The sequence below is a fragment of the Macadamia integrifolia genome, unplaced genomic scaffold (genome assembly GCF_013358625.1).
Source record: "Macadamia integrifolia cultivar HAES 741 unplaced genomic scaffold, SCU_Mint_v3 scaffold512, whole genome shotgun sequence".
Lineage (NCBI taxonomy): Eukaryota > Viridiplantae > Streptophyta > Magnoliopsida > Proteales > Proteaceae > Macadamia > Macadamia integrifolia.
The window spans coordinates 243025-257010 of record NW_024870468.1 but is presented as its reverse complement, the minus strand read 5'-3'; the positions used below and the strand labels follow the sequence as shown (position 1 = coordinate 257010).

The 13986-nt window shown below is 38.6% G+C and overlaps 1 protein-coding gene across 1 annotated transcript; it reads right to left on the bottom strand.

The window, feature by feature from the left end:
- Nucleotides 1-1615: 1615 nt before the first annotated feature.
- Nucleotides 1616-13633, bottom strand: LOC122068969 (pre-mRNA-splicing factor syf2-like). The gene is made up of 6 exons (XM_042632877.1): nt 13354-13633; nt 12767-12929; nt 11841-12037; nt 11454-11694; nt 2581-2717; nt 1616-1986 (listed from the first exon to the last, which is right to left on the bottom strand). The coding sequence occupies exons 2-6, from the start codon at nt 12888-12890 to the stop codon at nt 1759-1761; spliced, it is 927 nt and encodes a 308-aa protein (XP_042488811.1). The 5' UTR covers nt 12891-12929; nt 13354-13633; the 3' UTR covers nt 1616-1758.
- Nucleotides 13634-13986: the final 353 nt, after the last annotated feature.

Genomic DNA, 13986 nt, shown 5'->3' with positions numbered 1-13986 from the left:
AATAGCTTTTTTTAACAAATTCTTTATGCAAAAGTGTTTAAAAAATGTTTCCTATCTATTTATGTGTGTATCTTTAGCGTATCTCCGATACGATACGATACCTTTCGATACGTATCTTAATTTTGACCGATCGATACGGCGATCGATACCGATACTTTAATCCTTAGATAGGGGAGATGGGCAGTGCTCATGGATCCAAAGGTGTGTAGATGAACCTTCCTGTCACCATTCTTGTCTTGTGAGAAGTGATAGAGAGAGCGGCCTATGGAATGACAAATTCTTTGAACGGAATGGGGTGTTTCTATAGTTGCTCAATATCTGTATTGACCACCACATATATATGGCCCATATAATTAATAGATATCATAAAGACCAGGTACTGATATGTACTTAAAAAGGACTAATAATAGATGGGGGTAGGAGAAACTTTCAATCATCCAGGCAATTATACATAGTGGAAAGCCATTGCCTTGCCTAAGGGAAAGTGCTTGAAAGGAAGAGTAGTAACAAGAATCTTTGGATTGAAGGATATCTAATCTCCTTCCATCCAACCAACCTTTTCCCTCTCTTCCGTTTCATTCCAGATCTCTCACCTTTCGTGGAATCCAATCCCGGGAAAGATGGTTTCGATAGGAACCTATGACATTTCTATTGCTGAATCAAGCCAGCCTTCATAAAGCTCCACCCTACTAGAAACCAAAGGAGGTGGCCAAATAGTAGGGAACTTGGTATCTAGTCTACCTCTATGGGCATAGATTCGAGTGCAACACCAGATACGAAGTTCTCTATTCCGGTTGTTTCCCTGCTTCTCCCATTCCATGGAGGTTAGCATCTAAGAAACTTATTTGATAGGAGATACCTTCCATAGAGACTAGATTGGGCTATCCTGCTTTGCCTAGAAGATCGTCTTCTAAATCATTTTCAGTTCTACAATCACTTCATTGTCTTATTCTATCCTTCATGTATTCCAGTTTCATCTGACAGGAGAGCATACAGAGATCACTAGAGAACCAGATTCCAATATGCAATCCTGCTTGCCTGGCTTGATGTGGCTTTCTCAGAAGGCTCCACCAGCAATCTCAACTTATACCACTGAAGCCTTTTCACTATCACCAGCTAGAGGAGTATTGCTTGCTCCGTTTGGGACTCAACAATCAGATATTTAGCATCATTTCTGTTTAAAGTTTTGGGTTTCTTAATGGGCTAGAACTCCTCAGCTTCCTCCTCCCCTGCTGCATTTGCAAGATCTATGCCTCAAGATGTAGTCTCACAGTAGACATCCATACTAATAAACCTTCAAGTACAGGGAGTGGTAAGAAAATTTTGAGCTTCCTGCTTCATTGTCATCAAGCAGACTAATAATGAAATTTGTTTCACAATATAGATAAGGAGCTCATCCATGTCTTGCGCGAAAATCATTGAATGAAAGAGGAATTTCTCTCTTTTTTCCCCTAGCTGAGAAAGAGATGGAAGCAGCATACAAGACAGACTGCTCCTCACTCCCAACCAAAATTTTAGCAGATCCAATGATAAATCTAGGAAATTGATCATACAGATGTATACCTTTAACAACACCCCCCCCCCCCAAAAAAAAAAAAAAAAAGCAAAGCAAAACAAAACAAAAACAAAATTAGGACCTGATTTAGCCACTCCATATGGGTATAATTTGAAACAAATAAGGATACATCAATAGAGAACTGACAGATTCTCCACATTCTCAAAGTAGAGCAGAAATAATACAGAATTAATGCAAACCGACTAATCTGGCAAAGCAGTGCCCCTCTCAAGGTTGTTCTTGATCTCCAGAGTATATTTACCAAAGGCTCTCTCAATCTTCTTGTTGAAATGTTCATTGCGGTCATTGATTGAGTCGATATCTTTCTCTTCATGGAACTTCCGCCTCCTGCTAAATGAATTCCGCTTCTCGTCTCTGTCCTTGAGTTCCTTCACCATCTTGTCAATCTTTTCCTCAGAGACCTTCGGTGCCTGCATCTAAGGGTGTCAGTTCTGTACCATAATCAATAAACCGAATCGAAACTGTCCGTGTAAAACTGGACCGAATTAAATCACATTACTTATCGGTTCAGTTTTGGTTTACAGTCTAATAATGGTTTGGTTTGCTTTCATTGAGAAATCGTCAGTTGAAAACTGAGTAAACCTGTAAACAGATTAATGCTTAAGATTAAGAGAGAGAGAGAGAGAGAGAGAGAGAGAGAGAGAGAGGGAGCGATTGACAGTAAGAGATATGGAGATATTTAATCCTCTCTTTTTGTCTCTCCTGTTCTCTCTCTCTCATCTCTCATGCCTTTGTTTCTGGTGAATTTGATGAACTTCCACACTTGCAATGCCGAAATTTCCAGATTTTCCAGCACCAATTCCTGTGTGTGGGGGGACGGAAAGAGGTTTTGAAACTGAATAATAACCGATTTTGGTTTATGTTCATTACATCTTGAACCAAAACTGAACTGATAAACCAAAACTGAACTGATTTACACCCCCACCTGCATCAGCAAAAAGATGGGAACAAAGGGAGGACCAGCACATTCAAATTTAACAAAAGTGAAGGTTTTACAGCATTACCTTCCCATACTGGAGACTGGAAGCATCACGGTAGAATTCTGGGTCAGCTTCTTTCAATCTGTTATATTCTTCAACGTCAACGTCTATGTTCTTTGTTCTCTTCTTGTATGCATCGTACAGAGTTTTCTGATTGAAAACTGAAAAAGAAATACTTTTCAGGTTCAAACTCAAGTTATAGATTCTTTTCTTTTAAACACCATGACAAATTCCATACCAGTGCAGAACAAGTAAATCATACAAAGAAAGAAAAATAAAAAGAAAAACTTTGAAGATAGAGCTACTTCTATGTAAACTACAAGAAACCAACACATGCAGAAGGATAATACAGAGAAATGCACATACCACTGCAAATCTAGACACCAAGAAGGCAACTTCATGTTTAACAGCATAAAGATCACCCACTTATTTGGTGGCATGATTAGGATATTATCAATAGTCCAAGTACATATATGTGGGGTCTAGAAGCCAGCGTCTAGGATGCAAGGATGCAGATCCAACCAGGTGTGTCAGCTTGGAATCTTTACCATCTCCGGTGCCAGAAACCCAATCCTCAACCCCAAACCCCCCCCCCCCCACCACCACCAAAAAAATTAAAAAAAAATTCACTTATGGCGGCAAATATTACAAACCCTACACCCCATTGCTCTTCTAGAAACCCAAAAGCCTTTTTGCTCTCCAAAAGCTGGCTTCCGGAAACCCAGAAGCTGATGCCTGACAAGCTGTCACAAACATGCCCCAACTCTTCACCTTTTGATTACTTAAGAATAGTCCGGAAACCCAGAAGCGGATGCCTGACAAGCTGTCACAAACATGCCCCAACTCTTCACCTTTTGATTACTTAGGAATAGTTTTATCATAAAATTGAGGGAAGTTGACTACGTTCCTACAATCGATTATCCCCCAAAGAGCAAAAGCAAACACCAACAGCCCAAGAAAGCAGCAAGCTAGTTGACATAGGAGAGAGGACCTGCTGTTTAAGTAATTAAGGATTCTCAGCAGTACAGGGTTTATGAATAATTGGATTTTAGGCTTCACAGTATTTAATCATCCAGTGAATAACGTTTGAAGGATATGGTGAAAGAAGATGGGAATAGTAGAGTAGGCCTTAACAGTATTTAAATCAGTCCAGTGACGTTATTGCATATAGACACCAAAAGTTCATATTCAGGCTAGGGTTGCTTTGTACCCACCTGATACCTTCCCAAATTAGCCAAAAGCAAATAAAAAATCCCCTGCTATAGCTAGCTAATTACAGAACAAGCCCTGCAATCAAACTCCAGGGTTGAAATTAAATCTTCCTAGAACACTCAACCAACCTAAGAATTGCTGCAACATAATAAAAACAAGCTTTAACTCCTGAAGCTGATTCCAATCAAACGAGTCCCATTGTGGGCCTTACAGACCAAAATCACATTGCCACTTTCCAGCTGCATATATTTTCCAATCGATTGGTTCTTTCTTCCTCTTATAACCTTTTGATTCCCATCACATGAACACTCACTGATGTATATGAAAGCATGAAGAAGAAGAGGATGAGATTCAAATTCAGGAAAAAAACTGTTCACGTGAACAGTACCCATGTGGTTACTGTTTATGTCAACAGCGAAGTGGGTCCCATTCTAGCTATTTCGAGATGATACTTTTACAGATATGGACAGAGATTCTTCTAGCCTTGGACAATCAAGATGGATTTGGGAAGTTCTAGAAGAGTGAAGACTTTACAGGATTTTGTTTCATTTTTCTTGAATTTACTTTTTCAATTTAGCTTCTTTTTGTGTTTTATCATTAAAGTAACTAGTTTCAGCATTAGGAAAGTTCTAGTTAGGATTAGTTTCCATTTTCCAATTGTTTCCTTTTTAATTACTTCCCTTTTTTCCCAGTTAGTTTCCTGTTTTGTAACCTTCTATTTTGAAGGACCTGCAGTGCCTATTTAAGAGGCCAACTGAATGTAATTGAGATAGATTTGAGTTATTAAACAAAGTTGAAGTTACCTTCATGGAATGGAAGGATCGGCTGAGAGGGTGAGAGGCCTCAAACAGCTACTGTTCTTCTTCCCCATTATCATCCTTTCATCACTTCTTTTTTCCTTTGTTTGTTACCTTAGTTCCTGAGTGTTACCCAGTGCTGTTTGAGACTTGATTATCAGCCTGTGAAGTCCAACATCAGGCTTTTCTGTACTGCTTCTGTAAAGACCGGTGTTCTCCTGAACTGCAATCGACTCCCCCTATCTTCCAGACCATACAACCATTGCCGGCCATCTTCCGGAGGATCAACCAAGATTCCTAGAAGGCCCACTGGACCAGAACAGGTTGGCCAACAGAGCTCTGAATCTCCAGTTCTTGGAAGTCTCCCAAACCTTCCTTTCTCATGACCTGAGCAAGAACTCCAGATTTCAGCCATCTTTCATTAGATCGGAGCAGGCTTTAGGGGGCTTGTTCCACACCCCAAGAGTGACCTTCAGCCATAAGATTGAGGCCAACTGAGGCCTGCTGCTGATGCTACTCAAAATCACCCAAAAGTTTCCTTTTTCATGTAACCAGCATATCTCGCAGTTCAGCCATCAGAAATTGATCAAATTTTGGGGGTTTGTTTGATCATACAAGAGCTCCATTTGATCCAAAATTCATGCTCATATGAGCCCTAGTTTGAGAGATACAGGTCATTCTAACCCTATTCTGCCCTAAGCTGTGTTTATTTATCGGTTGAACCTTCTGACCAGATATAAGTTTCTTGTTTGCCTAACGTCTGGAGCCTATCACTAGTCCTTACTGGGGTCGATTACCATTCATAATCTTCCTTACATCACTCACCTTTGGCTAACTTTAATTCAATAATGTTATAAAACAGCAGCTCTTCCATGCTGGATAACATGTGTTTAGTATGTGCGAAGAACTTTTGTAACACAAAGTAGTTCACTAGATAAGAGATTTGACAGGTTACCTGATAATTAGGAGAACATCATTCTCCATGCTTAACCCAAAAGCTCATACAAATCACACCCAAATAGATGTTGTCTAGGTTTCAAAAAGGTCAACATTAGGGGGTGCTCAATCAGGGTAGTCCTAAACGAAGCACCTCAATGCATTTTATTTTGCAAATAATTTTTCCAAAGCTTTGCCCATGTATTACAATGTGAACAGAACAAAAAAACAAAGTGGCATGATCTTAGTAATGAATTTAAGTTGTCCATGATAATTCCCACGCTGACTAAATGAAATAGAACTGTTCAGCAAGGTATCTGGAACTAGAAATGGAAAAGGGAGAATGTTCTCAATCAACAAAAATGAGTGGAAAGAAAGAAATATAAAGAGAAAAAATAGTAACCGTTTAACCATTGGCCATTTAAGCTAATGAATACAAAGAACAACATAATGTTCTCATGATTTATTCTCATTATATCACTACAAAGTATTGATAGAGATCCTTTAGGAAAGAAAGGGAAAATCAGAGTAGGAAGGGGAAGGAGGGGAATCACACACTTCACTGGTGCACAAACTCAACATCTTTACTCAATAATCAAATCACTCTCTAAATCTTCAATCAATTACAGCCAATATATAGGAAAATAGGAACATGAGATTAGAAACTTAACTAAAATGGAAACTAGCCTAAACTAGGAAACAACTATAAAAAGGAAACCAAAGCAAGGAAATAAATCCTACTCCTACGTTCAAGTCTGGAAAATAAAAGCATGAAATAAGATACAAAGTAAACTACTAATTTTATTTCCAACCCTTGTTGGACCAAAACCCTGGGCTGGACCGGTTCTTCTTGGCTCTTGGCTTCCAAAGCCGGTCATGTTGGTCCAACCAAGTAAGGACAGCTGTATCTGCATCAACTCTCCTCCTCTGAAAAGAACTCGACTCCGTCGAGTTAGGAAAAGGACCGAGGAGACCGTCTGAAGGAATACGCTGAATGAGGAACAAGCCCACCATCTTCTTGAGCTTAATTTCAAGGAGATCTTTGGCAGGATAAAACTTCATAGTCTTATTAGCATGCTTGAAGGCATAGGTATTGGCATAGCCACAATGTTGTACTTTCTTATCAAATAACCAAGGTCGACCAAGAAGGATATGGCACACCTTCAGAGGGAGGACATCACATTGGATTGTATCATTAAATCCACCAATAGAATATGTGACCAAGCACTTATCTGTGATTTTGAGATTAGTGTTGTTCACCCAAGCAACCTTGTAAGGATTAGGATGTGGTTCTGTATTCAATCACAGCTTACAAACAACGTCTTTAGAGACAACATTAGTGCAACTGCCTCCATCAATGACCAAGGTTAGCAATTGATCATTGCACTTCACACAAGTCTGAAAAATACTACTGCGGCGCCAATTTTCATTGTCAGTGGCCTTCTGAGTGGTCAACACATGACGAATGACATAAAAAGGATGTTGGTCTTCGTCATTGAGAGTGTCATTGACTTCACCTATTGCATGCTCTTCTCTTAAATCAACTGTATCAGAACCAAGTTGCTCTTCGGGAATATATGGTATAGGAGAATCCTTATCAATAAAAGCAACCAAACGGCAGGGACATTGAGCACTGATATGTCCAAATCCATGGCACGAGTAGCACCGAACTGTAAATTTTGAAGAATCAGAAGGTTTATCTGAACCACGCCGAGGGGGTGAGTATGGGCGAGTAGGCCATGAAGATGACATTCAAAGACATGTCGAGGTGGAGAATACGGCCGACTAGGTCACGAAGAGGCCATAGATGTAACACTAGCCTATGGTTTGCTAGATGACCTCTCTTGGGTAGGAGACTGTTGCAAAACGGAACTAGTACCTCGAGAAAAAGTGTCTACAAAATTTTTCCGGTTGTATGGGCGTTTCAGACTTTCCTCAACCTGATATGCTACTTGTACGGTGTCTTCCATGGTAGGCAGTCGACTAGATGCAAGGACAGCACTACGTTGAGGGTGTAAACCATTGCGAAATTGTGCCACTAATACTTCTTCATCCCACTCAAAGTCAGAACGAGTGGCCAAATAATAAAATCTAGCAACATACTCTTCAACGGTCAAATTCTCTTGTTTCAACTGTGCAAACCTGAGATGCATGCGTTGCTTGTAATCAGAAGGCAAGAATCGTCGGTTCATGACTTCATACATTTCAGCCCAAGTAGTGACCAAACCAATGCCTCGGGTTCGGTTCTGTTGTTGTTGCTTGATCCACCAGACTCGGGCCGTGCCTTTCAGTTTGGCCTCTGCAAATAGGATCTTTCGAGCCTCAGTCAACCCATACCATCTGAAGAATGTATCTAAACTGTGAATCCAGTCAAGGTACAATTCTGGATTATTGTCTCCATAAAAATCAAGGACATCCAATTTTGCTGCTCTTTCTGCTCCATCATCATGTCTACCAGTTCCATATGGTGGTGGAGGTGGTGGTGGTGGTGTATGATGTGATGGCAGTGGTGGTAGTGTTACTGACGGATCCTGTGGAGTGGTGTTGGAAAAATCCTCAAATTGAAAGAGACTCTTTCCTTTATCTGCTGCCACCAAACGATCAATGGAAACTTGCATGGATCCCATGGGAACTTGCATAGATTCCACCATTTTTTTTAGGGACGTGACCATGTTAGTGAGAGCATCAAATTCTGTATCAGTTTCTCCTTTATAAGAGTTCAACTGTTGAACAACTTCACTATTGGCCACCATGGTGAAGATTAACAAAATAACACTCAAAGAGTAATGGCAAATGGTAATTATCTCTGGTTTTTTTTTTTTTTTTTTTTTTTTTTTGGCAGGAAGGGCAGAATTGTAGTTTTCTGGAAGTTCAAATTAAACCACAAAGGATGTCACGTGGAGGAGGCAGGGGTACACTTGGAATTAAGAGAGAATATAGCATAGAAAGGGATAATTGATAATAGAAAGGGTAGTATGGGAAATAAACAAAATAAGTAAAGTGGGGTAATAAAGAAAAGCGAAAATAGAAAATAGAAAGAATAAAAGTGATTGGAGTTTGGTAAGGTACCGTAAACCGACAAACTAGGTCTCAAAGAGACTTGCGATGGAACTAGAGGGCATCGGTGACGGAAGGGAAGACGTCTGGATGAACAGCGGTGAGGTTGCATCTTCGAAGGCGACTGCAGCGAGAGCTCTAGGACAGGTAGGAGTCTCACGTCTCACTCTCTTCTCGTCTTCTCTGATTCTTTTTCTTCTTTGACTTCTATTTCTCTGCACCTTCTTCTTTCTTCTTCTTCTCGTCGCCTTCTTCTTTCTTCTTTTTTTTGTTACTCAAACCCTAGCAGGGATGGGTTCCGCCTCTGTTTTGCAACAGAGATATTTTTTTTTTTCTCTGCTGCTGTCATTTGGCAGCGAGCGATGAAAGGAGGGAAGAGAGGTCGCACAATGGGTGGGGTTGGGGTTTCGGTTGACTTCTCCAACGACTTTTTTTTTTTGGGTTCCTGCCTCTCGATCTCCCTTCTCTTTCTTCTTCTTCGCCTGTTCTTTCTTCTCTTGTGACTCTCTTCTTGCTTCTTTTGATTTCTTTTTTTTTTTTTTTTGGCTGATGGAAGTTCGAGGCCGAGAGGGAGGTAACAGAGGCTCGGTGGGGTTTCGGAAGGGTTGAAGGGGTGGGGTTGGGGTTGGGGTTGGGGTTTCAGCTTGGACGATGGGTATGAAGATTTTTTTTTTTGGCCATTCTCTGTCACGGTAGAACCAAAAACAGAGAATGGAAAAGGAAGAAAGGGAATGGGAAGAGAACGAAGGAGGATCCTTCGGCTCTGATACCAAGTTGATAGAGATCCTTTAGGAAAAAAAAGGAAAATCAGAGTAGGAAGGGGAAGGAGGGGAATCACACACTTCACTGGTGCACAAACTCAACATCTTTACTCAATAATCAAATCATTCTCTAAATCTTCAATCGATTACAGCCAATATATAGGAAAATAGGAATATGAAATTAGAAATTTAACTGAAATGGAAATTAGCCTAAATTAGGAAACAACTATAAAAAGGAAACCAAAGCAAGGAAATAAATCCTACTCCTACGTTCAAGTCTAGAAAATAAAAGCATGAAATAAAATACTAAGTAAACTACTAATTTTATTTCCAACCCTTATTGGACCAAAACCCTGAGCTAGACCGGTTCTTCTTGGCTCTTGGCTTCCAAAGCCGGTCATGCTGGTCCAACCAAGTAAGGGCAGCCGTATCTGCATCAAGTATCTATAAGGGTTTCATGGAATATTTGTCATCAAAAAGGACATTGAGATTTACAGCACACTAATGAAAGCTTATTGTGTAGTGACGATCAACCATAACAAGGTTATATTCCATGCAAGGCATACATTCAGGTCGAACTCAGCATGAGCATTGAAAAATACTCATTATGTTAAAATATTATTTTATCTCAAAGTATCTATGTAAAATTGTAAACGCATGAATTTTAAATACAAATAGATTCCTGAAACAAAAAATGCAGCTAAAACTATGAATAACATGTCAAACTGGCACAGAAATTGTAATAAATATGCCATTGGTATATATCTCCCAAAATATCGCACATGCAAGAATAATTCATCCATATTAAACGAATATACTAACTATGATCTGGCTGTGTCATCTTTATCGAAGTAAGGTTAATTGCTATTTCATCATTTCTTGACCAAGAAAGCAACCACAAAGACTTTGATGCAGAAGTATCTTTGTTGTAATGATGTCAATTCACTATTTCCCGCACATTCATTTTTTACTATTTATTAGAAGCAGATATTTACAATTTGTTGTTTCATATTACACCCGAATTTTACTATTTGAACAAGTCCTAAACTTCTAATTATTACTGGCTCACATGTTTAGCAAGTCGAAACTATCACAATCAACGGATACAAACTTGGATAACTATATGAACTGCATCACCAAATCCAGTTTAATGGCCATGCTATAGTTTGAAGCTATATATGTTACCTTATATTCATCTTTTCTTGTCTACATAGAGAACTATAACCTTATGATTGTAACATAAAATAAATTGTCACATGCTTGCAAAGAGTTTACCAACAATAGAAGAGAGAACTTCAGAGAGGGTGGAGATCCATCTTGCACAATGATTGGCAAATTTTTAAGTTTATATGCTTACTGTAGTTAACATTTTTGAGGAAAAACAAAAATAAAAGATGGGAAATGAATTTTGACCGGAAGCACAGAGTACACTAGCACTTCCCTGAGTCTCTCTCTCTATCTCCTCTCACAATGAAATGACATATCCACCTCTCTATTGTGGGAGGAGATAGACAGACTCAAGGAAAGCCAGCATATATACTACACTCCCAGACAGAAAACTACTTCCCATAAAAGTTATTGGGTAAGAGATCAGTACTTGGTCGCATGGTGTCTGCACCAGTGCGAGGGCCAATGAGAACGCACACAAGGGCATCAACATTAATAGGATTTTTTATTTCACAGGGATTGGGATGATAATTTTGCGTGCCCTTGTGTCTTGGCACAGGGCCATTCGACCAGGCAGCCTTTCTTTTCATAAAGATATTATTAAGACATCTCAAGGTTCTCAACAATAGATCATTTGAGGCTCTCGTCATCATTAGTCAACCATATATATATATATATATATATATTAATGCGAGTCCGGTCACTGAGACCATGGCTCTTTACATTCTAAGGGTCTTCACCATGGCTCACATGCTGTAACATGCACCTAGTGCTCTCCTTACCAGCAACGTAAAGAATTTGTTAAGAAAAAAAAAACCAATATGTACAACATATTGGCCAATAAGTAAAAGCAAAATTGAACAAACATAATTTAGTTTACAGATGAGATAATCCACAATCCATGAAGGTACGCTAGATGATAATGTAACATATTACCAAATAAAATGAGTGGAACATTAAAGCTTACCATCCCAACCAAATGGTGCAGGATCCTTTTCCCACTTCTTATACTTTGCCTCTGCTTGCTCTTGTGTGTCAAGCATATGTGCTTTTGTCATATCCAAACCATTTGCATCTAGTAGTTTGCCAATTTTTTTCTTTCTCTCCTCGAGCCATTTTTGCTTAGAGATGCCCCTTGTTTCTGTTGGAGGTTCCATTCTTTTCTTTTCTGCTACCATGGCTGTTTGGTTTGCCTTCCTTGCCTCATTCTGCAAGTGGGAAGCAACATGATCAAAGTCAAATTATTTATCAAAAGAAAGAAAATATCCAAAGCATCTTTAACTTTCAGCTTTTGTTTATTTAATAACAGTCAGATTGACAACACCATCAGTTTAAAATTTCAGACAATGCTTACCATCTTAAGCCTCAACTCAAACAATTTTTTCTGCCTCCCAGTGAGTTTTGTGTAGTCTACCTCCACACTTTCCTCTGCAGGATGGTCATCATCTGCTTCTGCATGTTCATCAGGATTAGGTCCTTCTTCATGAGGATCTTCACCCTGCTCAGGGGCATCTGAATGTGATGGAACACCACCAGTAGCTTTTTTAACATCTGAAATAAAATTTCATAACAATGAATAATGATACAAAAGAAACAGCTGCATAGAATCGTAACGAGGAAACTGATGTAAGACAGGTATATTGTCTACTCAGACACCATTTTTTTTCCCTTTTTGGGTTGTGGGTTAATATATCAGATTATTTTTTGTCAAAAATGTTGTCCATATGATTCTGATGCCGTGCCACCTAGAATCTTACTTAGCTACAAAACCAAAACCATGTGATCCCAAGTTGTTTTCATGCAGCTATGATCAGTTCATTGACATAAAATCAAGACATACATCAATTTGTGATGGGATTTCTACTTGGGAATTTTAATTTGATTAGGAGTTTGGTTTACATACTTTAAAGAGAAAAAAAAAAATCATACGCAACATGATGATGAAATTTAATTGCAGATATTGTCCAGTAAATAGCAGAGGAGTTTCTAAACTTGTACTAAGTCATATTAGGAGGAGCTTTAATTTATTGGGGAATTAAGCACAGAATCTAAGATCAATTTCAGCAACACTTGGCTCACCCTGCCGAATATAAATGGTTAGTCTATCAATACCATATTTCCGAAAATTTTCAAACAAACCTAATTTCTAAGCACTGGTTTTAAAGCAACCAGCAAAAAGAGTTTCTCTACACTGAGTCAGCTTGTAATAAAAAAGAGAACCCTGTAGCAACCAGACAATCATAATACTTATAACATAACAAAGACGAAAGAGAAAACAACCTGATTCTTCTTTCCCTATCCGATCCTTGGCTTCCGCTATTCTTCTGAAGCAATACTCAACACATTCATGGAAAGGATTGGATGCGTTAATACAATCAGGATGGACTCTCCTTTCTTCAGTCATACTCGATTAGTTGGTTTACCTTCAATAAACCACAGTCCCCTGAAGAAAAATAATCGCAAGATTAAAATCAGCTTTAGAATAAGCTCCAAAAAATAAAAGTTCAGCCACATATATAAACACCCAGAAACCCTAACCACGTCCTATCATTCATGTACAGAGAATTATGCGCTCAGAGGGAAAATCACAAGCACAAAGAAGAAAATAACTTAAAAACTAGTATGCAGAACATCCTTCAACAAAAATTATAACTGAAATCAAAAAAATTATACTAAATCAACGCCCTTAATGAAACCAAAGAGTAGATCTTATGAACAAACAAAGCAAACACTAACATAAATCCTGTCATGAACACTGCTATACATGAAATACATTGAAGAACATCGAAGCGAACTTATAAACAGATAAAATTCAAAGAAAATAAGCCCTAAAAGGAAGGAAAGAAGGGGGACAGCATTCACATTACCTCGAACGAAACAACTATAACTTCGCCAAATTCGGATAGAACAGGATCCCTTTATTTCTTCGTTCTTAATATGAAACTTCAAAGAAGGGCAGAAATTGCAGATACTCGAACATGAATCCAAACTATAATTCGATTATAACTCTGATTTGCAGTTTGTGGTGACCAAGCTCTGCCCCGTGATAGCGAATTTCGACCGATTTGACTCAGGATTGGCAATAGCCGATCCGATCTCGGAGTCCGCTCCCAAAATATTTGCGTATAGTGCAAGCAAGACCTTGTAGGATCAGCTTGAAACAAAAGGGTTCGATTGGGATACCTTTAACCGGTTTTAGCAATTTTATAGTTTACAACATAGGTCCATAATTATTAAATTCGGATTCGAAAATTATTCGAATTAATTCGTTTCATTAATTTAACGATTCGATCAAAATATCGATCAAAAAAGTGGAAATAATAAAATTCGGATTCGGGAATTATTTGTTTACAAAAATAAAAGGCAGGCAAAAAATTCGGATATTATTTTTAATATTTGCTATACTTGTTTCATATTATCTATCAGTTATCATATGTACGCAACATACAAATGATATAAAAATTAAAATTTAAAGTTTTAAAGATAAAAATATTATATTT

Excerpts from the sequence above, each read along its gene's own strand:
- LOC122068969 (XM_042632877.1), bottom strand. The coding sequence starts at position 12,890 with ATGACTGAAGAAAGGAGAGTCCATCCTGATTGTATTAACGCATCCAAT. Across the intron at positions 11,695-11,840 it reads TTGAGTTGAGGCTTAAGATG|AATGAGGCAAGGAAGGCAAA; the intron begins GTAAGCATTGTC and ends TCCCACTTGCAG. Across the intron at positions 1,987-2,580 it reads CCAGTCTCCAGTATGGGAAG|GCACCGAAGGTCTCTGAGGA; the intron begins GTAATGCTGTAA and ends CCTTAGATGCAG.